The 27,938-nt window shown below is 56.3% G+C and overlaps 5 protein-coding genes across 5 annotated transcripts; all 5 read right to left on the bottom strand.

Annotated features, from left to right (window-relative positions):
- Positions 1-5,999: 5,999 nt before the first annotated feature.
- Positions 6,000-6,965, bottom strand: LSCM1_01194 (uncharacterized protein; the record flags this gene model as incomplete). The annotated part of the gene is made up of 1 exon (XM_067318818.1): positions 6,000-6,965. The coding sequence occupies one exon, from the start codon at positions 6,963-6,965 to the stop codon at positions 6,000-6,002; it is 966 nt and encodes a 321-aa protein (XP_067174923.1).
- Positions 6,966-10,815: 3,850 nt separating this feature from the next.
- LSCM1_01193 (uncharacterized protein) lies at positions 10,816-13,266 on the bottom strand (the record flags this gene model as incomplete). Its single annotated transcript, XM_067318817.1, has 1 exon — positions 10,816-13,266. One exon carries the CDS (start codon positions 13,264-13,266, stop codon positions 10,816-10,818), a length of 2,451 nt encoding a protein of 816 aa, XP_067174922.1.
- Positions 13,267-15,403: 2,137 nt separating this feature from the next.
- On the bottom strand, positions 15,404-15,913 carry LSCM1_01192 (uncharacterized protein; the record flags this gene model as incomplete). The annotated part of the gene is made up of 1 exon (XM_067318816.1): positions 15,404-15,913. One exon carries the CDS (start codon positions 15,911-15,913, stop codon positions 15,404-15,406), a length of 510 nt encoding a protein of 169 aa, XP_067174921.1.
- Positions 15,914-17,598: 1,685 nt separating this feature from the next.
- On the bottom strand, positions 17,599-18,729 carry LSCM1_01191 (uncharacterized protein; the record flags this gene model as incomplete). Its single annotated transcript, XM_067318815.1, has 1 exon — positions 17,599-18,729. One exon carries the CDS (start codon positions 18,727-18,729, stop codon positions 17,599-17,601), a length of 1,131 nt encoding a protein of 376 aa, XP_067174920.1.
- A 1,384-nt stretch (positions 18,730-20,113) lies between these two features.
- LSCM1_01190 (uncharacterized protein) lies at positions 20,114-21,004 on the bottom strand (the record flags this gene model as incomplete). Its single annotated transcript, XM_067318814.1, has 1 exon — positions 20,114-21,004. One exon carries the CDS (start codon positions 21,002-21,004, stop codon positions 20,114-20,116), a length of 891 nt encoding a protein of 296 aa, XP_067174919.1.
- Between the last annotated feature and the right edge of the window lie 6,934 nt (positions 21,005-27,938).

Genomic DNA, 27,938 nt, shown 5'->3' with positions numbered 1-27,938 from the left:
TTCTTCTCCAAAGAGGAAAGTGAAGGTCGAAGGTGAAAGCACAAGCGCGAAGAAAACGCAACAAGACAAAAAAGCACAACGGGGTACGTGAGGGTGAGGCACTGCGGGAGTATCTTGACAGCGAAGCACTTACACAGTTCCGCGCCGTAAACGGCGAGTGTGTGTGGGGGGGAGGGGGCGTGAGGTATCCACCATCCTCCATCGCCGTCAAGCGGTGTACAGGCGCCCTAGGGTAAGAGGGCAGCAGAGTGCCTACTCTGTGACAGCGGCGAAGCACCCGTCTTCTTGCAGGTGTGCGCGTGTTGCAGCTTGATTTCCTGAAGTTTTTCTTTTACGAATAGTTGCGGCTTGCGCTGGCCAAGAGGGAGGCGGCACAGCACACGGGTGGGGGGAAGAGAGAACACACAGCAAATGGAAAAAAACGTGCAGCTTTGGCGCGAGTAAAATCGAAGGCGAGCAGCGCGAAACATAAGAAGTTGGCAAAGGATGTGAGGCGGAGGATATCGTGCACATGGCAAAAAAGGGGGAGGGGAGGGGGGCACGAAGAGGAGAGAAGGAGAGAGAGGCAGGAAGGGGAAGGGGGCGGAGCATGAAGTCCTTAAACAAGGTTACGAGGGCCTCGCCTTCTTTTTTTTCCTGTCTCACTTCTTTCTGTATCGTGTTCGATGAGCATGCGGTACGACATTCACACCCTCAGGCGAAATAACGGCAAGCAGGAATGCAGTTCGCATCGTTGTTTCTTTTGTGTGTATGTGTGTGTGTGTGTGTTCGCAGCCCTGCTTTCTCTCCCTCACTCTCTCTTTTCCCCTCGCAGCAGCGTGGCGTCAAGCGCGATGGCACCACACACAAAAAATAATAATTGTAGGAAACGAAAAGGAATCAACAGAACCCTTCAGATTTGGCATCCCTGAACGACTCGAAGAAGACCCACGCACACGCATCGGCAACATAAGCAGAGCGACACACGCGAGGGGCAGGGGCGGGGAGATGGAAAAAAGGGCCATAGCGCCTCGCCACAGCAGCGGCAAGAGATGTATTCGATCAAGAGGCAACAGACGACGATACAAAAAATAATAAAGTGAGTGGTTGGGCAGGCGGGGGGTGTCAGAAAGCCTTCTACAAAAGAACCCCAACCGCACCGCTTGAGTCGAGCCCTGTGCCTTTCATTAAGCAGGAGTCACAGACGCCGAACGGACACGTTTGAAGAGACGATAAGAGAAGGGATAGAGAGCCGCATCGGTGACGGTGCGTGTGCATGCGCAAGCAGAAAAGATTCGAGTCGGCTCAGCTTGACGCCGACCATGCCGAGGAATGGGAAGCCAGAGACAACCGCCGGTGCAACGGCGGCCGAAGAAAAGAGAGTGGCAAGGAGTCCCGCACTACGCATCAGAGGGCCTTTAGACTTTCACTTACGGCGAAATTCACCCTCTGCAGACTAGCATCGCAGTCCGTCGCATCAAGAGAAACCGTGCTGAGCATCGACCATGGTGAATCGCACCGCCCCCCACCCCTCCCTCCCGGCGGCCACAAACGCTCTGTTGAGCGGTCTTCCTCACCGCACCTGCAAAAAGACGGTGCTTTCTCGCTGCTTTACCCACGATCGTGCGCGTGATATCGCCGCGCTTGCTGCGCGCCCTCCACCAGTTCTCGGCAGATTGATCGCGAAAGGAACCCAGAAACCCGTCCAGCGTGGGTCAGCCACCGCATGGGGCGAGACGCGCACGAGGAGGGGGTGCCTCTTTGGTGTTGTTGTTTTTGCTGTCTGCACAGCGGCACTGAGAGATGTGTAACGATGTTCGGCGCTACTGAGCGGCTGAGCTCTGTGGCAATGCAGCCAGGTGAATTCGCCCCTGTGGCTTCCCGATAGAGGCGCAAAGCGAACGCTATGGCTTCATGACAGGAATTGGTCTGTCGTCCTCTGGTGATGCCGAAGGCGACGCGATCGCTGCGGCGATGGGAGGCGAGTGTGGCTAATGTAGCCTCTGTGCTCTACAGGAGCTGCCTCATATGGGCGAGAGGCGGTGAGGTAGAGGAGAAGGAGACGAGACCAGGGGGCAGTTGGCGGAGGTGAAACCTGCGAGTACGTCGTCGTGCATTGCGCAGCGTTTTCGTGCACGAGAGAAGCCCCTCGCTAAAAGAAAAAACTGAAGCGCCGGTGCCTCTCAGCTCTACAGCGCGAACGAACGACAAGCATGAAGAGCGGCTAGGAACGAGGCCACGGAGACGAGAGCACCCTGCAAGCTAGGAGCCTGCTGCTCTACGATCTCTGCACCATGGAACATCGCATGCCCCCTCTTCAGAAGGAGTTGGCGACGTTAGTTTAGCATGCGTACATGAAAGGAGAAATAAAACAGAAATAACAAATCAGCGAAACGCTGCTCGACTCCCGCACGACACCCGCACCCACACACGTACGCATACGCATAGAAGCCCATGCATGCGTAGCAGCGGGGTGAGAAGACAGAAAGAAGTGGTGGGGCGAAGCGGAAGGTGGTGTCGCTGCGCGAAGTGGGTGGCGGTCCTCGCGATCGCGCGGATGGGAAAGAGGACAAGAAGGGAAACCGAGGATCCCGAAGCGTACGAGAAACAGCGAGAGCACGGAAGATGGTGCAGCGGGTTTCCCACTGTGGTTCTGTCTCCGACTCAGTGCACACACGCCAAAGAAAAAAAACACATCAGGAAAGAGCAGCGAGGCGTCGGCCACACACGCGTGTGCACGCTGTGCCATCAATTCACGAAATGGGCAGTGAGCTGCGGAGAAAAAGTAAGAAGAGGAAGAACTGAATAATAAGGGAGAAGAATAAAGATCAGCAGCTACAGCGAAGGGCTCAAATTGGTGAGGATGGACGACGCTACTCGAATATAATGGCAAGACGCTTGAGGTCATACCGAAATGAATGAAAAAAATCACGAGGCCAGCACGCGCCCTTTTTCCTACACGGACGCGCAAACGAAACTTACGATCCGAACAAAAAGTGATGTGCGCTTGCGGAAAAGGAATCCATGAATGGGCAATAGAGAGCGAAGAAAAAAGGGGGGAGGAAGAGGTACACGTTCACATACACGATGCGAAGTCAGGACGTATCTGTCGGGGAAAGGGGGCGAAAGAAAAGGAAGGGTTGGTGCCGGCGCACACGCTAAAAAACAAAGGCGGTGCGCCTCCCCGCTCACCCGAACGTGTGAGCGAACACTCGAGAACACTAGTGGAGCCGAGCAACTCCAAGAAAACGCTGTATCAAGAGAGGCAGCGCATTAACGTACAGAGTCAGCCCGCGTGAATTCATCTTCGTAATATATATATAGAGAGAGAGAAAGCGCACAGGAAAAAAAAAAGAAGCGTTCTGGAAGGAGAGGATTACACCGCTGACCACAAAAGTACACACAAAAAAGGTGCAAGACAGGTAAGAAGCGACACTAGTGCAAAGTGTGTGGTTGGAGTTTTTTCTTTTTTGTTTTTCAGGAGAGGGCGGGGAAAGGCTCGCTATGAGACGTCCAACAATGAGAGAGGCGGTTGCTTTCATTCCACCGAAGACTGTCTCTCGCATTGGGCATAAGCCACCGGTACCCTGCATGCCGAAACACAAGTATACATGCACACATGTGCGCACTTCTCCCGTTGATTCCTTCATGCCGTTGTGGAGCTGAACCTGACGAATACAACAAAAGAGGAAAAAAAATAAAGAGTAGAGCTTGGGTCCTATACGCGGCGACTCCGAACCTGCTCGTGATACCACTGTAGCCCTTCATAGGACGAAGCATCGTGGGAAAAAAAAGGTGGAAGAACGACGGGGAAATAGAGAATAGAAAGGGGAGGGGGGCTCTCGAGGAATAAAAAGCGAATGGCACACATGCGCACGCACACACGCGTAAAAAAAACGGCGAGACAAGATGACGCTGATCCGAAACATGAGGTTAATGGGATGTGGGACGCCAATACGCATGTGTGCTTGGTGGTGTCCTAGACGCACTTCCGTCACACTGCTGAAAGAAAAGTCGGCAGTATCCTCACAGACCAAGAGGACCGGCCGGGAGGTCAAACCTCGAAACGTCGCGGCAGAGGGGAAAAAAACATTCTCACCGGCTCCCTCACACGCCAGCATCCCTCACTAGAGTTCCATCGTCAGCTGCGTTCTACGTGAAGCGCTTTCTCGGCATGGAATCCGCAGACGGGAGGCCCTGAAGGGCAATGGCCTCCACAGCGACGCCCAACGCGAAGCTCATTCGGCCAACAAACCACTCTGCCAAAAAAAGACCTCTCGACCGGTTCAAGTACTCTGCCAAGGCACACATCTGCCGCACGCTGCGCCGTCTCATTTGCTTTTTCCAAGCACCTGCATGTCGATACAATGGAAAACACACGGCAACGGGACATACTGGTGCGCCTGCCCCCGCAGCAGGCATTTGTGCGCCGCTACTTGTGCGACGGAATCCAGCACGACAGCTAGAGGCGGCAAGGAAGACGCCTCGATTCGCAACCATCGATGCGACTGCTCCAGACATTTAGGTAGCCCACACGGGTTATCTGGTGACTCCATTCTCACTTTCGACGCGTGCGTGCGTGCTGGCAAGGATGGAGGCCCTCGTGATCCGATCCGGCGTGAGGCACGCATGCTGCCCTCCATCGGTTAACAAACTTATACACACCCGCACCATCATCGCTCGTGATTCGCGCACACGCCGAGACGGTCTTCACCATCGTATGGCCTGCTCCGCATCCATGCGTGATGCCGTCGCGTACAGGCCAGCAAGCACACGTGGGCTACGACACCTCCATCTACCTCTGACCTGCTACGGCCAAGCCCTGCTCGCCCGCAACGTGTCGTCCGCCATCGACTCGGGCCATGCGCCCAACGGGCGCTGCGTGTTCGTCCTCCTCCCTCCCCCGCGTACGCGCCGCGCCGCCAGCACCGGCCAGGCGTGGCCGGGGGCCACAGCGTCATCCAGGCGGACCGCATCCACGGCACTTCGCCGGGGCGGAAGCTGTCGCCCCTGTGCTGTGGGCAACAAGGGCCAGTATAGGTGCATGTCGGCTGAACTCAGGGCAGGACGAAGCGGGCCTGCCCCAGCACAGGGCCCTCGGCGACACTTCGCCCTGCTTGCACGCCAGCCCCCTCCCCCCATCCCCAGTCGCTTCATGCGGCGACACTCCCCCATGCGGGAGCCCGCATGCTCCATACCAGAGCCTGGATGGCGCACTGATGCGATTCGGGACGCTCTCGTCGCGCCGCCGGCATCTGTGCCCGCCCCCCTCCCGGTGGCGGACATGCGCGATGGCGCAACCGGCCATAGACCCCGTCCCCGCATTTTCTGCTGGCCACCCTTGCTCTTCTGACCCCTGCACGCCGCGCCCGGATGCAGCGCACCATGCCGGCTGTGCTTGGCGGGAGGGGGCGCGGGCGTGCCACGCTGTGTCCATCCATCACTTCCGTCCGCGCCTGCATGGCGTGCCCGCAGGGGCTGAGGCAGGCGCGACGCCTCTCTGCGCCCACGACAGCAGTACCGCCCCCTACCCTCTCTCCTCGATCCGCACGCCCTTCACAGAAGCAGGTGTGCCAAGCGGAAGGGGCCCGCACGCCGGTGCGCGGGCCTACCCACCAACAGCTCACAGTTGGACCCTCAGAGGAGCCTGGAGGCCGTTAAGTGGGCAGCCATGTATGCTTGATGCACTGGTAGCACGATTCCCGGTGCGCTGGTTCACTTGCAACCACGTTTTTCTGTCTTTTTGGTTGCAGTGTAGGTCACTATACCTTTGCCAATGCCAAGGTCCCGTAAGAGAGCTGCAAGATAGACTGCCGGCTCGTGGCTTCAGCGCTGCGTTGTGAGCCTGTAGGGGGGAAGGATGAGGGGTGCGTGAAACTTCAAGAGCACGCTAAGCGAATCTGCATTGACATATCACTCGAAGCAAAGAAATCACAGAGAAAAAAAAGAAGGCCCGGAGTGCGCAAACTCTCCAGTGAGTGCCTCTCGAGTGACGAAATCCGTCACTACTGCCCCATTGCTCAAGGCGGGGAGTCGGGCGACGCTACAGATGCCAGCAGTTTGATGGTACGTGAGCCTGCTGCTAGTGAGTCGGTGAGCTCCAACGCGCGCTTCGCCTCCATCCACGCGCGCACGTTTTCCTGCCGCTTCTTATCAATTAAGCGCTGCTCGTCCTCGCTGTAGCGGGGGCAGCAGCTGCTAAACCGCGAGGACGCATTGCTGCTGTTGCTGTGCCGGCCATTATCGAATCTGTCACCGCTGATTTGACTCGCATCTTGCGACATGAAGCTGAATTTTTTCAGCAGCCGCGCGGTTGCGGAGCTGGTCGTGTGCGTCGCTGAAGGCGACGACGACGACGTGATGGACAGGTCGGAAGAAGCGGCGGAGGAGAGCGGTAGCATCAACGGAGGTGGGCGAGAGCAATCCTCAGTCACCCCCGCTGTCTCCCCAAGCAGTCCATCGAGGCTGCTGCCAAGTGCAGTCCTGACACGGTCTTCGGCTAGCTTTCGCGATGCGGCGACTTTCGCTGGCTCTGTTACCGACAGCTCAGGGAGAAAAAGCCCTAACTGCTTCGCCTCCCTCTTCTTGGCTTTGTCGACAGGCGTTGAGGCGCCCTCTGACTTGGCCGACTCTCTGCATGCGGGCAAGGACGCCATTGCATGCGCGCCTGTATCGTGTGCAGCTGCATCAGAATGCGTATGGTGTGCGAGCACTGATGCCGCGTTCCTCAACTCTCGCGCTGCACGACGGCGCTGGCAGTGACGAAAGTAGCAACACTCCAGCCGACGCCGGTCCTGACGCAACTCCCAACGCATGAGCGAGTGCTTCGCGAACGCGAAGAGGAGTAGATTTCCTACGAGGATCGCCCACCAGTACATCAAAATGAATTCCACGAGGCCGTTGCCACCGCCCAGCAGCTCGAAGAGAGAGAGAGTCGAAGTCGAAGCTCGCCAACCGCCTCTCATCTTGGAAGAATTGGCTGGCATATGTCCACGCGTATGCATCGGGGTTACGAGGTGGGGGGCAGGCACCTGCTTCGCTGCCGTGAAGGTCACACAAGAGGAGAGCAAAAGAGTTACGGGCGTGCCAAGGCACGTGGTCGTGATGCGAGAGTGATGGGAGCCCTACGAGACGTCGACGCAGAAAGCAGCACTCGCACTGGCCGGCAAACGCCCTTCTCTAAAGCTATGTGTGTGTGTGTGTGTGGAGAGAGGGGGGAGGGGAGGAGAGGAGGCAATGGCCGCAAAGCCGACAACTCCGAATGAGCGACAGCGTAGGCCGAACAAAAGTCAAAAATGCCGAAAGCTTAAAACTGTACCGGAGAAAAATGTTCTTTCTGCTTCAATAATAAAAAAGAAGTTCTGCTGCGTTTTTTTTCGTGCTGCGGTGCAACTTTTTCTTCAGCTCCTCTACTGTGGTGTCTGCGTGGTTGAGGAGGGGGAGAGGGAGAGTGAACACGGACGTGTAGTACGTTGCTGTGTACTTCGTCGTGGACTGCAGATTTTGCCTCGAGGTTCTTCTTCTCTTCGGTTTCACATAAATACTCAGGCACAACCCAACAAGTTGCACGCGCAGCCGTGGAGAGAGGCGCGCAGTAGGAGCGGCAAAGCGGGATGGCAGAGAGCAGACACAGGTGAATGCGAAGGAGGCCAGACAAACACACAAACGGGACGACAAAAGAGAGCGAAGAAAAAAGAGAAAAGTGAAGAAAACGTTTCGCCCTATGCGTTTGGTTCACTCCAGCACAATGCCCCACACTAACTCAGCAGAGGTGAGCAGTGAGAGCCGTCGCTCAGGCAGACGGAGTGAGAAAGGCGAGAAGAAGGCACGATGCGCACTAGGCAAAAGAAGGAGGACACACATCAAAGGAAAGGTAGAGGGGGGCGACTGAGAAAAGCGGCGGCTTGGAGGGTGAGGGGTGGGGGTGGGGGGAATAAGGAGCGTTATTGATGGTACGAAGGTGGGGTACACGTACTGTGGCTCCCACTCGGGGAGGCTGGCACAGTGGGCGAGAGGTGCGCAGCCTTTGAATGCCGGAAAGGAGCGTCAGGGAGGGGGAGAGGGAGGCCGGGTGAAGCGAGCCGAAGGAGAGGAAGGGGTGGGAAGAGAGAGAGACGGAGACCTACCTAAAAAAAACGAGGACGAAGAGACAGAGAAACCGAAGCAGGAAGGTACGCAGGAATAGAAGCGAGACAAACACAAAAAGAGGAGGTGGGGCGTGCAAAGATACGCGCCCCAAAATGCCCGTGCGTACCTAAGCGTACGAGCACTCGGGGAAAAGAGCGGCGATGACAAGGAGATGGCGGCTTCTCACGATGACCGGCAAAGTAGTGGACTATCTGGTTGAATAAGGGTGCAGGCGATCGAGGAGGAGATGGGAAGAAGAAAAAAAAAGGAATCGAATTCCCTGAAGAAGTACAGCTTTGCGCTCATGCGCGAATTCGGATGCCCTGAATTTTATCAGGGTCCCTCGTCGGAAGCGTGCCGCTTCACTGAGAAATGCTTCCGGTAAAGCGAACGATGAAAAAAAATTATGTATGTAAAGAAATGCGGAGCAGTGACTCCACTGAGCTGCTAGCTGGCACAGACCAACGAAATCAAACCAAGAACAATAAAGGCTTGTCGGTGCGCCGAAGTCGAAGAGGCGGTGCGCCCGTCAACCCTTCTTCGCCTTTCTTCGTAACTTTTTTTCCGTTTCGTATATGGAGGAGATGAGTTAGGGTGTCTTCGACTGGCGGCGTTACAACGGCTTCCCCATGTACCTCTTCGAAGGCACGAGAAGGCTTCGCAGTGACCTGATATTTCTTTCCTTCCGCCTGCTGCCGCTCTCAAGTAGGAAAGAAGAAGACGCGTTTTCTCCCGGATCCGTAGCTTTCCCTTCAGCTGCCAAAACGGACGGAAAGAGCGCAATGAAGCAGAGAGGAATACGCCGTTTTCTTTTTTTTCCACCACCCCGATCCCTGTGAGAATCCGATGGGCCCAATCCAAGAGCGCCGTCGACGCAGCGAAGGATGAGAATGAAAGAGAGAGAGAGAGCGGAAGAGGAAGGGAAGCGACGGAGTACAGCGGCTGCAGCTGCGGGTGACGTGTTGAGGGGGGACTCAGGCACGAGAAACCAAAAAAGAGCAAAACTATACGAAATGTAATCCGCTTCGTGTGAGAGGGAGACGGCGTTACTTGTCTGCTACTGCTATGCCTTTCTGTTCTTCCTCTTTACCTAGAAAAAATGTACCTTCCGAGACAGCCGTACACGCACGCACGGAGGCTTGAGCACCACGCTGGAGGGCGACTTCGCCACACCAACTGGTAACGGCTAGCTGCTTGTGGAGAAGAGGAGGCTGGGAGACCCGCGTGCGTGCGCACGTGTGTGTGTGTGTAATTGTGGGGCAGCGGCGCAGAAGGCCAAATCGACCACTGAAGGAAGGGGATCGAGAAAGGGAAGAAGGTGAGTGTGCTCTGCCCCTCTCCACGATTGGCGCCCACTCGAGTGCGTGCTCCCTTTCAACGAACACGACGAAGCAGTCCCCAGTGAGCGGGAGGGAGCCACGAAAAAGCACGCCAAGACAGGAACGACAGAAGACAAGCGAAGCCCAGAAGGGACGAAACGAGAACGAGATAAACGAGGCACGGCAAACGCTGGCACTTCCACGCACAAAGAGACAGCGAGAAGAGCTTCACAAAAACAAACCAAAAATGACTGAAAGAAAATACAAAAAGGACATCAACAGTGCTCGAGTGCTACTTGAAGTCGGAGTACGGTGGAATGGCTGGAGAGCGCTCTGCCAATGTGCCAAACACGTGATGCGACCGCGCCGTTTCGTTCGCGAATCGAACGTGTTGCCATGAAGGGGGCCGGTGTGCAGGAGAGACAGAGAGGGAGAGAAGGAAATGCGCGTACGGTGAAGCAACAGTACAAAAAAGGCTGAGGTGCACCGCAGTCGAGGAAGAGAGCAGAGGATACCAGCCTCGAGAGGCCATACCGAGCTCGACATAGAGCAGCTGTCGCGGACGACGCCGCTGGAAAGCAAGCGCATATGCTTTCCAGCGGCACAGCTGCAACGCTTCGCTTCGTGCCTGGGGAGCAGGCTCCTTGGCTCCTGGAAAAAAAGGCGTAGAGCTACGTGCGAGTGGCGCGGCGGTGATGCAACACCATGGCAGCTGTCGACGGTGACCTAATGCATGATTATCTGCTTCGCACCACTCCTCTTGCACGAGGATCGGATTTGCTCAGCATAAAGTTGCGCTCCAGACCAGAGCCTCTTTTTGTTTGCGGCTCCTCCTATTTTTTTTTCGTATCGCTCCTTTCAGAGGCTTTCTTCTATGTTTGGCATTATTGGCACATCAAAGAGGAAGGAGATGGGCAGATGAATCCGAAAACGACTGAGGGGAGGCGCACACATGTACGCTTGTGCAGTACACTCGCGTTCGCTGGTCGCTCTTGGGGGTGGGGGCCGCCCCACCGCCTCGTCGCCAGCGGTGTACGAGGCGCAGCCAAGTTGAACGAAAAGAGGCCTCACGAAGAGAGCCTAGGATACCGCCAGACAAGAAGAAAAGCAGCAGACACCCTTGCATGAACGCGATACATGAAGGCGTTCTAAAGAAGCGGAGAAGCGCTTCAGAAGCGGCATTGGAGGGAGCGGGGAGGTAACAGGCTGTTAAGCCCCCGTCTATACTCGCGAGCACTTCCCTGCTTTCAAAAAAAAAAAAATGGGCGCGTTGGCGCGCATGCACCTCCCCCTTGCGGCGGCTCCGCCCACGTTCGCCTTACTTTCGCCCCTCCCATTGCCTTCTGTCTTCCACCGCTTTCTCCGCTTGAGCTACGGACTGGTCGTCAGCCTAAAAGTAGGCGCTTTCTGGTGCGATATCGGCGGCCCCCGTCGCACGCTGCGATGCATCTGCCTCACCAAAAAAGGACTTCACCGCCAAACCGTTGAATGCAGCGCGGCCCGTGTGCGTCGAGCGTTTCTCCAACGAGAGGGACTTCACTGAAGTGCGCGCCGCCCCCACGGTCGCGACGCCGGCCGTCAGCTCCGTCTTACTCAGGGAGGACGTGCTCGCGCGACCATGCGGCTCCGTCAGGCCCGCCGTCTCGGCGCTGCCAGCACGCTCCTGGCTGCTGAACGGCGGGGACGGAGAGGCTACCTTCGCTGTGAAGAGCGACGGACGTGGCGTCACGGCCGCGCCGGCAGCCGCAGCGCCCGTGGTGGAAGTGGACAGCCCACTTGACGTGGAAACGAGTCCGGCGTTCGTCGGCATTGTAGAGTGATTGACAGTACTACGAGAGGGGATGCTGTTGATGCGGTACCCCGCATGGCTTGGCATGTGCGCGTGTGCACCAAACTCGCGCATGAAGTCGGCCGGCCCGGCCCCTACCCCAACCGTGGCATTCAGAGCAGACGCCCCCGCAGTAGCCCCCTCTCTGCTATGATGCGCCGAGTTGAGAATACCCCAGTGACGTCCGTTGATGCTCGTCGTCTGCTGTAGACGCAACAGCGCCTGCTGGTTCAGCTTCAGCTCTTGCACCAGTTGCTCGCGAGCGGTATTGGTCGACTCCAGCTGCTCACGCAGATCGCTGTTTTTGCGCAGCAGCTCCTGCACGCGCTCCGTTGCCGCCTGCAGTGCATCCTGGTGTCTGCGTGCAGCACCGTCGCGTTCCTGCAGAAGCGCCCCCTGACTCCGCAGCTGATCCATCGCAATGTGGTAGCGCTCCTTCGCGTTCTTAATCGCCTGCAGCTGATTGGCGATGATGTGATGAGCCTTGTCAAGATTCTTCTCTGCCTCTCGGAGACGGTCTGCCTGCTGTCTATTCTGCTCGGCCAAAATGCGGATGTACTCGTCCTGCTTCTCGTAGTGTGCCTGCAGTGCGGCCACCTTCTCGTCACGATTCTGCAGTGCGGTGCTGGTGCCGCGGAGCCTTTCCGTCAGCGTGACGTAGTTGAGCTCATTCTCCGACATCGCTTTCGTCGCTTCCGCCTTAAAGTTCGCCAAATCGTCGTTCATTTCCCTCAAGGCGGCGAGCTCCTTGGCCTGCACGCTCACTGTATCCTGTGCGCTGCGCAGCGCTGATTCGAGCGAGGTCACCGTGGCTTCCAAGTCAGCGATGCGAGCCCGGGACTCTGTCAAGGCGGCATCCTTTTCGTGCGTCGTATCGCGCAGCTGCCGAGTCTTCTCCTCCACGGCGTGGGAAAGCTGCTCCAGTTTTTTATCAAAAGATTCGCGAGCGCTGTTCATCTCTTTCATGTGATGGTCACGCAGGCGGTTCAGCGCGGCCAGCTGCGCCCTCTCGGCATCTGTTGTCATGAACCGCGTTTCTTCCTCGGCTTTATGCAGCCTGGCGGATAGCTCGTCGTTCGCCGCCTGTAAGTCATGGATCTTCTCCCGCAACTGGGCCATGACAGCGGTTCGAGAAGCCTCTGAGGCGCGAAACAGCTGCTCGTAATGCTGAAAGCGCTCGGCGAGGTACCTCTTAAGGCCGGCGTCCCCCTGTCGCAGCAGCACGAGTGAGATGTGCTCCACCGTTTTGAAGTCTGTCGTCTCGAGCACTCGCAACGTCCCTCGGTGTGCATCCGCTGCAGCGGCGCTGTTCAGCACAAAAGACAACTCGTAGGAGGAGGTGCCCTCAGCGATGTCGCGCAGCATGCCAACCAGGTAGCGCGGGAAGCCCTGAAAGTCGACGAGAAGCTCGAGGCGCTGCTTGAAGGCACTGTAGTCGTCCTCGAGGAGCTCTAGCTCAAACAGAAAGAAAGGATCTGCAGGGTCCGTCAGGCGGACGAGAAGGACACGTGTCACCCCGTTGGGGCCGCCGCGGTCGTTGCGCACGTACACGCCAAGCGGGCGCACCTGCGGCTCGTGTGGGGGCATCTTTGTTGATACAAACACTACGGTTTCCAAGAGTGCGTGCGGCTGCTCGGTCGAAGACTTGGGCGAGGCCAAGGCATGCAGGTCGGCGGGCGCTGTGCTCATGGTCGCCGGGGGTACCACCCCGCAGTCCCCATCCTCCTCGTGGCGCATCTGAGACCGGCAATCCTCTCTTCTGAGCGGGGCGGGACTGCTGCTATGGCCGCACCGTCGCACATCATACTCGGCTACGCGGCCTTTCCGCGTTTTGGACGACGACGGCGGTGGATCTGACAAGCGGTCGTAACTGTAGGGCAGCCGAGAGAGCTGTTGCTGCTTCTGCTGGACGTGCTGGTGCCGCTCCTCTCTACGCGGATTGCTGTACACGGTGGAGCTGCTGCCATCCTCCGCGCTCAACAGGCTCGCATTTTGTGGATAGCTGTTGATCATCTCCACGAGGTTACGGTGTCTGTCCCGGCAGGCTGGCGACCCTCCCCCGCCAACTTAATCTTCCTTTTCACGTACTCCTTCGAACAGAAGCGGCAGCGCCCAGCGAGTCGGAGTGTGAAGCGCGAAAAGGGGGTAAAAGGCAAAGAGGAGAAGCACAAGACGACGACGAAACAACAAAAAACGGCCGTCTGCTGCGAAGGCGGTCGAACAAGTCGCACCCCTCCTCAGCTCTATAATTTCCGCCCGGTTCGCGTGTGTGTCAGTGAGCCTTTTCCGCCACGTACGCATGTAACATACACGGGAACGCCTCTTACGCTCCCTGACGCACGCGCTCTGGGTCGAGAAATGAAAGAAAGCGGTAACACGCGTAGCACGCCCGGCAGTGTGAAATCTATGAAATGGGCCTCGCGTGCAGAGCAGAGAGCACGTAAAACTCGAGGCTCGAAAAGTGAGCACACACACAAACACACACACGCGCGCGCGAAAAAAAAAGGTGCGGTAATGGTGGCCAATGAGGGAAACGTGCGCGGCCGAGAGGGGATGTGGAGTTAAGTGAGGTGATGTGGAAAGACAATGAAAATGTCTCTATGAGTGCTTCGATTTTGTATAGTTGTGTCTCTGTTTGCCTGTATGCAGCCACCCCTTTCGACCCAAGGCAACCGGAAGGTGTTGCGGACCCTTCAGCCAGAAGAACGCCGACTTGGAAGGAGAAAGAATGGGGAGGCGTGTGCTTAGGAGGGGGGGAGGCGGGTAGAGAAGGGGGCAGTTCTATAGCAGACACTAATGCCTGGAAGCTATTGTCTAAAGTGCAGTCTGGGTGGGCCAAAAGAGCACTACAAGACGCCTTTAAATATGACAAGACGCGATGCCCCATGCCAACATACACATGCACAGCAGACAGGAGTGTCCTCTGTTGACGAGGAAGAGGGGGTGGGCGTGGCCTCGCTTCCCTTGCTGCGTAAGGGGGGAGGGGGGGAAAGGGAGGGAGGGAGGGCTAAGAAGAGGACAGAGGGGAGGGAGGGGTAGACAGAAACAGAAGACTGTGGCTGTGGGGCTGTGATTCGTGAAAATCGCGTCGAAATGCCCCATGTCGGCAAGCGGCCAAGGGGTGATTCAACACCGCACGTCACGCCTTCCGTGGCGCATGCGCTTTGCCGCTCAAGAGAACGGTGAGAGATGGGAGGCAGACGTCTGGTTTCTACCCTTACGCATGCATGTGGATGTGTGTATCTGTGTGTGCGTCGATAGCCCTCCGCCCTCTAGCCAACAAGACGTGCACACGCTTACAGGGAGAGAAACACGCTGGAGGTCATTCGTCGCAACGGCGGGGGGCAGCGACACACATCTGCGGGCTGCGTAACTTCTGCGCAGGTTCTCTTTCTCTCTCTTCTCGTTCGCTGCGGACGTGCACAGCTTACCACGCGCAAGCGGGTCCTGCGACAGTCGCGAAGAGGCGGAGTCTGAGAAAGGTCGAGACGGAGAGACGCAGTGACCACAGCGACGGGCGACGGGGAAAGGGGGAGGCCTCGGCAGACCTCCGTCTGAGTTACAACGTTTTTTTTAGGTGACAGCTTAGCACGAGAAGATGGAAGTGGAAGAAAGAAAAAGTGAGCGATCATTACCGAACGATTCGCTCACTGCACGGCCGCATCATTCCGCTCTTCGCCCCGTTAAACACTCCTGAACTTCGTGATGACGCTTGCCGCCTGCGGGATCGACCCGCACACATAGACGGCCGACCACAGACGCATGCCGCTAAAGGCCCAGAGGCTAACGTGAAGAGGAGCACCACAGCATCGGCGATCCTGCGAATCCGAGCTTCTGTGGACGCTTCCGGAGCTCCCACAGTCCTCAAAGGGAAAGGACAGCCCCGGCACGTTCGGGGAGCGAGCTAGTACGTGCTGAGGAAGCCTCCAGAGCTTTTTCGCTCTTCTGCACATGCACAGACACTTCGCTTTCAGCCCCCCGCGGCTGCCTTCCCCCACAGCAACTGCTTATCCGAAGCAACAACGTAAACAAACCCAGTCGGAAGCGGCGCTACCGTGGACTGAGTTGGCGCACGCACGGTACTGTAAGCGATGATCACAGCACGAGCACAGCCCCGTCCTCCGACATCAGCGAAGCTGGAGGTTGTCCGTTACGCCACGTTGGGGTCGTGGAGGTGGCGGCGGCGCAGCACCGCGTCACGCTGCTGCTGCACCCCTTCCATGTTCATCTCCTCCTCCCCGAGAACTGCCGTGGCGGCGTTGAAGGCAGCACGGCGGGACTTGTAGATCTCATGATTTACCGCCCGCTGGCCCGACGCACTTGTCAGCCGCTGCGAAACGTAGTCGGACGGCTCCGCCTCCTCGTTGGCTGCGCTGTCCATGCGAAGCACGACAAAGAACGCAAAGAGAATCAGATTCCGCACCACGCGCAGGTGCACGCGCTTCGTCTCGGGGTCCTGGCGCCACCTGCGCATGAACCACGAGAGCAACGGAATGCGGAACTTGGTGGGCAGCCAGTACTCCGCCGTGTCGTGAGCAAGCACAGTAAGGGGGATGCCAATGCAGACCGACTTGATGTACATACTGTAGGGCACTACCGGGAGGCGCAGCTCCTCGATGCGGTTGACAAGGGAGCTGATGGAGATGGCAATGTGATCCATGGCTAGAAGAGAAAAAAGATGGTGGCTTCGTGTGGCGCTGTACAGCACTAAGCAGATGACACGAACAGCGGACGACGACAACGATTGAGAGTGTCAGATGGAAACAGCAACGCGGGGCACAAGTCCAGCAAGGTCACCTCGATGGGGAGGCATCCAAGAGAGCCCGTCATTATTCTGCCCCTTTCCCTCACGCACACGGGAAAAAAAGTTGTGTGCCAAAAGAAAGAGCGCCAAGGACCTCGCTGAGGGGATCGCGGTTGACATGATGGGGCTGGTCAACTCCAAAAACAGGTCGCCTGGCAGCACTTCTGCTCAACGAGCTCCTTTTTTTCTTTACCCTTTCGCTGGACGCGCCTTGGTGCGCTCCGAGTGGCATGCAACAAAATATTCTGCACCGTCAATCACATCAAACGCGAACAGCGACCTAAGTGGGCATGTATAAAAACTTCTCAGAGGGGCTCTCGAGTACTCTGAGCACAGTTAGGAGCCTCTTTCTTTTTTGTTCGGAATCGTTCAAGATGCACTCGAACGACTCGTGCCGGCTTTACAGGGAGGGTGCCACGCAGAGGAAAGGAGCACGAGTCGAAGAGGAGCGGCGCGGACCAGGTGCTTCGCGTGAAAGCCAACACGTGAGAGCCACCATCATACCAAGCAGAAAGCAAATGGAAAGATGACCCCTCCTTCACCTGTACTCCCCCCTCCCTCACCCCACGCACGTCCCCCTCCCCCTCACACACACACATACACCACCTGGGTAGACATCATCTCATGAAGAACACTGAGAGGGCGAGAGAATCGGGAGGAAGCAGGCAGTGACCGAAACAAAAAGATGAACAGCAAAATAGATAAAATAAATAAATACAAGCAAGGCTTCGCAGCAGTGAAACAAGCCGCGAACAGCGGGGGCAGCGGCAGCGGCGTAAACGTCCCTCCCTCCCTAAGGGACGCACAACACGCTCTGCGCGACAGGCCACGAGTGTCTCACACATGCGCAGGGCACGGGTTAGGTGAGACCCTGGGACACGGCGCATTTTCCAGCGTTTCTTCCTCACACTGCGCCCTCACGAACAGACACGCATACACACGTCCTGCATGCGCTAAGAAAGAGGAGTACTCAGTCCCATCAGGGAGGTTTGCGCGTGTGTATGTGTGGGGGGGGAGACTCGAGCTTGTGCCCAGCACTCCTTCGTTTTTTCTTTAGTGGCGCTGTCCCTCCGCGTGAAACATAAAGAAAAAGGGACAGAGAGGGTCAACGCGCCCACACGGGCAAAGGCCACCACGAAGAGAAATGAAATACAGGAAGAGGCACTTTCAAGCACACGCAGTTCAACTGATTGTCCAACTATGCCCCACAGAAAGCCGTGTCGTGACACGGAAACGGGCGTAAACGAGGAGACGCACTTGCAGTTGCCGTCCGAAGCACCAAGTTGCGGAATGCGGGGTGAGACCACATGAGTTGGCAGGAGTAGGGGGCGGGAGGGGGGTGAGAACTCGTGGAGTGATCTTTCCAGCGTGCGCTTAGTACACTCCCATATACGCGGGGGTAGAGAGGGCTTATTCGTGCCGGCCGAAGATTTGAGCACACTATCGCTGGCGTGGAGTGACGGTTGGCCATGCTGCAAGGCAACGCACTGTGATGGTGTTACTCGTTTCTTCTTCTCACCCCCTCCCCGAGCCTCTCTTGGCTACCGCCTCTGCCGGAAGCAGTCGTAACAGACGCGCACCGGTGAGTCATATCCCAAGTCTTCGATAATGGCCCTCTTTTCCGAGCAGTTCGCGCAGACAAGTCGGCCGCAGTTGCGGCAGTGATGCCTCGACCACCGCCCAATGGGCTCCTTGCACATCATGCAATTGTTCGTGTCAGTGTCCGGTTGCCAGACCCTCACGGCCCTCCCGTTTCGCCGACTGCACACCGGGCAGTACCACTCACGCGGTGGGCGGTCAAAGCGGCTACCACAGACTTCGCATGCCGGTGTATACGTGCGGCTGAGCAGCTTCTCCGACACCACGGGAGGGGCGTTGAGAGTGTGCTGCAGCTCCTTCTGCTCAATCACCGCAGGCAGCTGTCGGCGTGCATCGCCCACAGAGTTCGACTGCGCGTACTCCAGTGGATGACTCAGCACGTACTCACTCCAGTCCTTCTGCTGGTTCGAAGACTTCTGGTGCTTTTTCGCCTCGTGGCGAGCGCGCTCCGCGGCAAGGGCATCCTGCTCCTCTTGAAGCTCACGCGCGCGCGCCTCTCGGCGCTTGCGCTTCTTTTCTGCCTTTCGCTGACGCTCCGCCTCCTCGGCGGCGGCGGCAGCCTCCTCCGCCGCTTCTTCGGCGGCGGCGGCTGCCTGCTCGGCTGCCTCTTCCTCCGCAGCTGCTGCAGCGGCAGCCTTTTCCGCTTTGCGCCGTCGGCGCTCCTCGCGTCGTTGGAGCCGCGCTTCCTCAGCAGCCATGCGCTCTCGCTCTTCCTCCTCGAGTTGCTGTCGCAGGCGCTGCCGCTCCGCCTCCTGCTCCGCCTCGAGGGCGCGCTGCTTTTCTGCCAGCTCTGCCTCTCGCCGCGCCAACTTCTCCTTGCGAGCCTGCAAAGCGCTGCGGAGTTCCCGCCAAATTTCTTCCGCGTGGCGGTCCGTCGCCATTTCGCTGTAAATCTTTGCCATGTCCTTCACGGAGACGTATTCGAGCAGTGCCATGTCCTCCTCGCTAACATCACCCTTCAGAGACCGCAGAAGGCGCTGCACGGGTTCGCCGAGATCCTCAAAGCGGATGGTGCCGTGGGGAAGCGACGTGGTTGCCGCCGCTGGCGGTGGCGAAGAGGGACTACAGGCCATTTCTCCGGCAAAGCTACCTTTGGCGGACTCCATTGTTTCTTTGGTGGGGAGCGCAAGGAAAAAGGCGATTAACGGAAGCAGCAATGATGTCGTGTCGTCTCTTTTCGCTAGGCACGCGTGCCTCTCGAGAGTAGAAGCGGCGCAGAGTCGGGCCAGTGATTGCAAAGCCACGTCCAGGAAGCCGACAAGTTGCCCAACAACGAGCGCAAGGAGAGAAAGGGTCCGCAAACAGATTGCAGTAGCCGAGTAAGAGGATGAGCCGATGGGAGCCTCTTGCACGTGTGTGTATGCGCGGGCCTCTGCACCTGCTTCGTTTTGGCTGTGTGTGTGTGTGCGTCAATGATGGCACCGTTAAGCACTCTTAGCCGATGCCGCAGTGGCTTCCGAGAGGGTAAGGGAGGGAGAAGAAGAAAAGGTGCGTCAGGATCGTTGCCGATGCCCCAGCGCATGGTCAGCCGTTGGGAACACATGAAGGATGGAGGTGCGTTCGCTAAACAGGACAGAGAAGGGGCTGGGAGGAACTGATCGAGGTGGCGTCAAGGGCGTCGTTACAGGTTACGCGCCGTTGAACAACAAAGCGACTGAGCTCCCCCTCGCAGGCGCATCTCCACGCTCCCGCTAAGGCACAGAAAGCGAGCCTCTCACCGACTTCGCACGATTGCACCTGCTTGACGACCACGAAGCCACTGCCCGCGCATGAAGAGATTTACTCGTGATAAACGCGCCACGTCCTTGTCCTCACCGTTGCGTCGCCATCGTCCTCATCGCTGAGGAAGGAGGCGCGTCCCTGCGAAGGAAAAAATGACAATAAAGACAAACAGCAGCTATCAATGAAAGTGAGCATGCTGCGTTGTGCGATGCCCGCCACGCCATGCGTGTATGCCGAAGACAAAGGAAGAATGGGCCACCTTCACGACTTCGTTTTGATGATGCTTCACACTATCCTCCTCCCCTCCCTCCGGCCACCAGGTGCCTACCTGTTGTCTGGTGTGTGGGAGTACTTGGACGCGTGAGTGTGTTTGTCGTGAGCTGAAGAGGCTGCACTAAAGTTACGAGTCGCTGTTCGTGCATTTGTGACACAGTGCTGTTCGACAAACAGAGACTCAACGCCAAAAAGAGCACCGGCGTCATCCGAGAAAAAACGCCACGCACACCTCCACACTAAGCCACCAACGATCCCATCTGCACATAGACGTTTCACCACCCACAAGCATAGGTACAAGCACGCGCGGACGGGAAAAACGTTATTGGCTCGCGTGTATGCCCTTGTGTGTACGTGTGTGCGTGTTAGGCGTACGTTTCCGTTTGGTCTATTCGTCCGCTCCGGAGGTGTCAGCGAAAAAAACACCTTCTATTTACTTTGCACACGCGCGTGCGGCACACATCATTCGCGAGTCGGCACGGCTGTCCTCTCCTTTTCATCGTCTTCGACGGATTTAAGGCCGACCCAGAAGTAGTGCCCGGTCTTGACCTTTTCTGAGAGGCAAAAGTTTACCTGAAAGTCATGCGAGGCAATCGACTGAAAAAGATGGGGGTATGTGATGATGTACTGCTGATCTATCTTGTGCACACGGAAGCGTTGCGCAAACTTGGTGATGTCTGCCGACGGAATGAATTTTCGCCAGTCGTGGGTGCCCGGCTCCACGAGGCCTGTGAGCATCTCCGCCACACCGATGTGTGTGATGGCTGTCCTTAGTGACTTGTCCATGGTTGACAAGAAAAGGAGCCCACCCGGCTTCGTCGCCTCACAAAGAGCACGTAAAAACGCGCGAGCATCGCTCACGTGCTCGATTACTTCACTTGCCACAACTACGTCGAACTGTCTCTTTTCCTGCTCCACGACATCAAAGAGAGACACGTGACGGTACAAGAGCCTCTGAGGCCAGTTAGAGAGTTGCGAGGGGCCTGAGTAGCTGGCCGCCAGCTGCTGGCGATGTTTCTCCGCGACGTCGATAGACTCAGCGCAGACGTCAATGCCGGTGACGGTGCCGCCAAGGCGGGCTAGGCTCTCTGCCAAGATACCGCCGCCGCAGCCGACGTCCAGAACTTGGTGTTGTGGCGTGAGCCCAGTGCGACTAAGCAGACCCCTCGACTCATCGTCCGAGATGCGGCCGACCGTGCCGTGCAAGCGCACAATGCTGTTTATATAGCGCACGCGAACCGGGTTCAGCAGGTGCAGAGAGCGCAGCGGTCCTCTCGGATCCCACCAGTGCTTCTGCAGGGCAGCGAACTTGGCCACTTCATCCGCAGCGATACCCTTCATGCTCGCTGACATGCCGAAGGGAAGAAGCTACGTACTGGAGAGAAGGATGCAGAGTAGCGAAGAGGCACAGCTTTCACTTTTGTCGCTCACGCGCCGCGAGAGGTGCCGATGGGGAGTCCACGCGCACGAAGGCTACTCAAATTCGCCGGCGCCTCGCAAGTGCTTTGAGTATTCCTGTCGCAGTGAGAGGAAGAAGCTGCACCTTGCGGCAGCCTCTTGTATCCACTACGGAAAAGAGGGTGCGGCCAAGTACGCAGATTTCCAAATCTGCGCTATGCAAAGCGGGTCCTGACATGCTGAAAAAGGTGAGGAAAAGAGGGAAGAGGGGAGGAGTCAGTGTGCATGTTCGTGCGCTTAGGAAGCGGATTTGCAGCATCCTTCGGGGAACGATAGTGACCCTCTTTTCACGAGGATCAACCCAAGGGGCGGAGCACGCCCATCCCTGGCGCAAGCCGCCGTCAAATCGAGCACGGCCTCGCGCATGCAGCCGCGATGGCCACCTCTCTCCTCGCTCCTTTCCGCATGCCTCGCACCTGTCATGATAGCTCCGCCATGGAAAGAGCGACCGCCAGCGAGCGCGTGCACATAGAGGGCCCTGGCCCTGTCACAGAGAGAGGTCGACACGGTGCGTTTGTGGTTCTTTTTCTTTGATTCGATGTCAATTTGGTGCCTGAGTCGAATTGTTCTCTTCAATTTTTTTCCTCCACTACCTCCTCCTCCGGCCACCCGCTCTTCCTTGCAGGGCTGATGTATCTCATGAGGCAGATGCACACTATCTGTATCGTCACAGCCGCGGCTGCCTGCGCACACCTATGGCACGAGAGTCAAGCAGAGGCATCTCAGAGAGAAGGGAGAAGAGAGATGGAATACCCATGGCGAGCGCGAACCAAAGAAAAGGGGAAGAAAGACAGGAGAGGTGTGTGTGTGTGGGAGGGGGGGCAGCCTTCGAGTTCGAAAACATCAAAGAGGCAAAGAAAACGAAAGAAATGACCCGGAGTTAAGAAGATGCACGAATGAACGGTCTGCGTGTGCGCCGCCCTCTCCTCCCCCCACCCTCCTCCTCACCCCCCTTCTGTCTCTTTCGCTCTGTTCAGCATCCACTCGCCGTCGCTTGCGCTTCGCGATGAGCTACGAGAAGAAGGGGGGAGGGGAGAGGAGGGGAGGGGATACACGGACGTACAGAATAGGCTCGGGAACACGCCATTGCCATTCAATCAAAGAACCCGCCAGAGGGGAAACAAACACACACACACGAAAAAAAGCAGCGAAAGGAACCCATGAAAAAGTACGCGGACGGGAAAATCCAAATGAGAGCGTGAGGCGAGAACGCAGAGAAGGAAAAGAGAAAACAGGGACATGCGATCGGCTGCCGATTCGCGTGCGGGTGCACCGCAGCTGTTGCAGCGCATCGCACGTTGCTTAGCTTCACGTGTACGTGCTTGCACGACGACAGACGATCGACTACGTAATCTACACGGGGCCCGGAGGCTCAAAGGAGGTGGGAGGGGTTGAGAGAAGGAAACGTGTCAGAAGGAAGCATACGGTGTGATTCCCTCTTCTTTCTCGTGCGCGCTGTTGCGTGTTTCGTTTGTGTGACGCATTCCCAAAGCTCGACGCAACGAAGCGAGCCAAAAAAAAAACGATGCACCTCGAGAGGCTTAAATAGCCCATACATGAGCAGAAACATACGCACACATATACATGCAAGCGCAAAGATCACCGTGCGGCGCGTGAGCAAGGTCAAGTAGAAAAAAAAAGAAAACTGAAACAAATAAAAGAGCGACCAGAAATAAATGGAAGGCTGCATGGAGCGTTTCATTGGCTGGTAGCATCGAATGTGTGTGTGCGTGGGAGGGGTATCCAACGACAAGGAAGAGAAATAGGAAGGCGCCAGAAGAGAGATGCTATGATGTGGTGCATTACCTTTACCGTAAGTTACCTTCTAAACTCGAAGTCACACGCTCCACGCCACTCTCAAACATCGCCGCCCCGCCCCTCCCCCGACTCGTCCCTCAAACTTCGTCCATCTTCTTTGCCCGCTCTACGCGCTTACCGTTTAGGATGGGAGCGCCAGATGGAAAAAAAAGCAGATGCATACGAAAAAAAGAAGCGAGGCAATAATGGCACAAGCGATGCCGTTCAAGAACGACAGGCTGACTGGTGAAAAGGGAGAGCAGGCGTGCGCGAGTGACGGTGGGGAAAAGAATCGTCACATTATCAAATGGAAATGACAAAGACGGAGGAGGGGAAGAGGACGCTGAGAGAGGGGGCGAAGAGGAGGTGTTAACGGACTAGGCAGGTACATGATGATGTGATGCTTCCATTTCGGCGATGGCAGGCGCCAAAACGTCCGTTTCTTTTTTTTTCGCCGGACGAGGAGACCGGCACGCACACGAAAAGAAAAAAAGGCGAAATGTACGAAGCGACCAGCATGAAAGAGAAAAAGAGAGAGCGGAAAAAAAAGGAAGTTTTGTGTCAGAGAAGTATAGGCCAAGATGCTTCTCTGCAAGAAGGGGAGAGAGGGGCATATTTATGTGGAAAGAGAACGGAGAAGGCAGTAAAAGCGGGTGCGCACGCAGAGCACAAGCAGAAGAAACAACAGCAAACCTAGCAGGAGAGCAACGAAAGACGTCAAAGAGAAGTCGGCTATGAGCAACAGGGTAGAGAAGTTTGTTGGACGGCCTCAAGGCACAGACGAATTCAGTTGGTTACGTGCCATCGATGCCCCACCTCTTCCCTTTTTTTTTCACACGTGCGTGTGTGTTTAAAGGAAGGCGAGCTTTTCCGTTGATTTCTTTAACGCTGAGAAAGAGAGCAAGAAGGTGCCAGAAGGGCCAGCGAACAGAAAACAAAGAAAACGCGGCTGGGAAGCGGCGACGATATGAAGAGTATCGAAAGGAAAACAGAACGACAACGGCATGGAAGGTGATGCACCTTCTCAGAGAGGAGTAAGCAGAACGTAGAAACGAGTGACAACAGCAGTAGGGGAAGCGAGATCGAGAGGGAGCTTATCACACACACAAAAAGACACACACAGTCAAGCACTCAACAGGGGATGGAGTCTGAGGGGAAGGAAGAAGATTGAATACAGGTGTGTGTGTGTGTGTGTTGGGGGGAGGAGGACGCAAGGGTAGAGAAGCAGCGGTGAAACGACACCCCGTGGGGGGGAGACGATAAGAGCGGTTTTTTCTTTTTGGTTGTTCTTGTGGTGGTGGTGGATGTTTTGGGATGCCTCTCCACACCAATGGCACACCACTTTGGATGTGCTACGCGTAAAGGTAAATGCCTGCATGCGCGGAGCGCCGAGGAGCCTAGCAGTGAAGGAAGAAAAGCAAACGGCACTTACAAGGAAGACAAAAAAGTGTGGGGGGGGAGGAGGAACAATCAAGACAGGGAGAGACTGTAAAGAGGCCCACATGGCGCCAGCACACACAGACACTATGCGCGGTGCACAACATACACACAAGAAAAGAAAGAGAGAGAAGGGTACTGTGAAACTCTATAGGGCGTGTGTAAGCAGGAGGTTGAACCGCAAACACAGGGGCGACACTGTGCGCGTGACTGTGCCCTTGGCGACCCCCGTCACTCCCTCGAGGGTAAAAAAATAAACCAAACAGGTGTGTGTGCGTGTGTGCAGGTTTGTCGGCATGTCTGTGAGTGGGCATGTTTGCTGTAGGGTTTCAAAAAAAAAGACAACGAGGGGAAAGAGTGGGCGTGTTCGCTACTGGAGAGTGGGGAGGGAACGACCAGAAAAATAAAGGAGAGGCAATGAGGTGTAGCAGATGCGAAGTCAAGCGTCTCGGAGTGATCGTAGAAAAATAAAAGGAAACAAATGCGATCGAACCCGCGCCAGCGACGCGAAGCCGAAAGACGACTGGGCTTTCGTTCAAGACAGAACAAGAGGAGAGGCGACGCACGAGGGATGCCCTCTCCTGGCGCCTTTGCGCTTCTACGTCTCGCGCGTGGACGGGGCGGAGAGGAGATGAAAAAATGAAGATGGCAAATAAAAGGGAATGGACGAGGGGCACGCGCAGGTGCCGGTTGCGCTTCGTATGACCGCAACGTGCTCGCTAAGTAAAACGTTGAGTCACTAGACAGGCATTCACACATAATACGGAAAAAAAGAGAAGACAGGAAGGTATCAAGGGAGCCTTTGTCTCGCCGAGGCGTCAGGGCGCACCGCGTCCTCCTCTCCCACGATAGTCGCGGCTGGAGGCTGTTCGATTCTCTCCCTCAAATATATATATATACATGTACATAATTTTTCTTCGAATTCTCTGCGTCCTTCGCAGCTGCATTTGGCACCTCCAAAGAGCAGACCGGCGAACGCGCGGGAGGGTGGGGGAAGACGAGAGGAGGAGCACTCCTTCATCGGAAGAGATGAGCCGAACGAGCACAGAGAAATGTAAACTATGGAGAAAAAAAACGAGGAAGCGATGGACGGCGCAAAAAGAAGGGAAGCAGCAACAATAGCGGTACCGAGCATAGATGCCTCGTCGCTTTATCTATTCTGGTGCCCCCTTTTTTTCTTGCCGCGTTGCCTTTGCGCTACTTGGAGAACGTTCCTCTATGTATGGGATGTGGGAGCGTAAGCATGCGCTTTTTTTCCGGCTTGACGCGGGTAGTCCTTTTTCCAAAAAATTTGTTAGACGCTCAACGGGCTTTACGCGTTTCTGTTGTTGTTCTTGTTGCTTTCGTTCTTCTTCCCTTGCGCAAGTGCACTTTTTTTCCTTACGTACGCTGACATCTTTCAGAATAGGGGGCACAATATGCGTTCCTGTACGCCATGGTTACAATCGTCGCCGGTCTGGCTCACTTCACGTGCGAAAAGAGCTGCAATGTTCGATTCCTTCGGCATCGGATACGTGGCGCTTCCCTCTTACACCCTCGTGGGCTCTCAGTCGCCCTCCTTTCCTCCCCATCTTCTGAACCCGTCAGAATATCTGTGAATTCTGTTCATGCTTCGAGTTGGTGTGTGCTCACGTCACCGAGCAGAAGAAAGGGAGGGAGGGAGGGGGGCACTTCTTGTGACGGCGTGCGCTATGGAGGGAGCTAGCGGCTCAGCACGCTTCTGCTGCGCTAGGTTGTCCGCTGCGCGCAAAGTTTGGGAGAGCCGTCGGAAAAAGGTTTGTGAGAGGATATGCACGTGAGGATAGTGGGGAAGAGTGCCACACGCCCATGAGACGATTTGACTTCATTACAGGCCAACCCAGGCGATGAAAGGAAAGGAAAAGAGAAGAAAACGGGAATAAAAACGAGGCGAGAATACGGCAACAGACGACATCCCAAAGACACGTGCACTCCAAATAGGTGCGTCCCTGAAGAAGAAAAAACACGCTTGAAGCGACGAAAAAGAAAACGCAGAAGATGTGGATAAAGAGAGAGATAAGAAAAGGGAGGCGACTTCCCCAAGGGAGGGGTGTCTTCTTTTCTTTCTTTCTTGTTCGCTTCGCGCGCAGGTTGGGCAGAGGACGCCGGCAAAGGCAACGCGTGGAGCACACCTCATAAACCACAGCAGAAATGACAAAACGAGGCGAAAAGTAATGGAGAAATAAAACGGAACAAAGAGAAAGAGGAAGGAGCACGAGCATGTTGGTAACGACAGAGAGCTAATACCGCAAACAAGGCAGAAGGGAAAAAACGGGGGCGAGGGAGGGAGGGAAGGCCCATGAAGAGAAGGGGCGGTGGGGAAGGGGAGGAGAGGCAAACGCTTTAGCACTCACGCATGCACCAGCGCACACACGCGCAGTCGCAGATATCGAAAGCAGAGAGAGAGAGAGATGTTGAGGAGCGCAGGAGAAAGCGACAGAAAAAAACGCAGCACTCTCCAGGTATAGCAACGGCGAGGCAGCCTAAGCGGCTCGCACCCCTGCGCCGCCCAGCCTCTCCCTAAAAGCCTCCCTCGCTTCTACCACCAAACAAGACGACGCATGCTCCCGATGAAGTGTGCAGGAACGCCTCCATGGCCCTCGATTTCTAAAGGAAGACGTGCAGAAAACCTCAAACCGGCCACATAGACATCTTCACAGGAGGAAAAAAACGGATTCCAAACATGAAGCACATCCGCAGTGCACCGATGCACCAAAGGCCGGCACGGTGGCGCGGCCCACTCTCGGTTTAGGACATCAGCACTCGCCCTGTCCGCTTTCCGCTTCTTTTTTCTTCGTCGTTTTCTTTTTTCCCTGCTGTCCAGCCGTAGCCATCTAACATCTGCGCTGCTCTCGATGCGCGGCATGAAAAGGAGAGAGGGGGAGAGAGGGAGAGACAGGTGGACAGAAAAACAGCATCCGAATGCAGAGCAAAGAGAAGAGGAGCGACAGAAACGAGCTCAGACCACACCCACGCAGCCGATCAGATGGAAAACGTCACACTTTTGGCAAAGAAAAGCACAAATACGAATTGACGAGAGAAAGAAAGAGAAAAAACACGCACACGCAGAGAGAAACGTTAAAATAAAATAAAAATGAAAGTAGACGAGAAGGGGAAAAATCGGCGCCAGCGAAAGGCTTTCCGAGAAGAAGTGTGAAATGAGAAAGAGAAAAAAATGCGCCGCTGCACAACGTGGGGAGGGGAGGGGTGCGGGGAGGAGTAGAGGGAGAGCATCCTCCCCTCAGGCGAAGAGCCACAGACGACATTCTCGATACACCCCGCACCGCACATCAACCTCACCAAGCAGAGAAAGGCGCTCAGACAAGCAGGCCCCCCCTTCCGACACACACACACGGGGAAGGGTTACGAAAAATGGGGGCGCGAAGACTCGTATGGACGTCACACTGATAAAAGGAAACACAAACGGGCAAGAAGCAACGGCAGTTTCACTTCTTTTCTCTTTGTGGGTGACCGAGGGCAACGAGCTGAGGACGTTATGCATCTCTAGTCCCACAGCAGCACCCGCACTCCCACCACACACGCACACATACGCGCGCGCACTCTTGCGAGCGGAATT

This window comes from Leishmania martiniquensis, chromosome 35 (genome assembly GCF_017916325.1).
Source record: "Leishmania martiniquensis isolate LSCM1 chromosome 35, whole genome shotgun sequence".
Classification (NCBI taxonomy): domain Eukaryota; phylum Euglenozoa; class Kinetoplastea; order Trypanosomatida; family Trypanosomatidae; genus Leishmania; species Leishmania martiniquensis.
The sequence above is the reverse complement of the archived record's forward strand: the minus strand, read 5'-3'. Positions and strand labels throughout refer to the sequence as shown.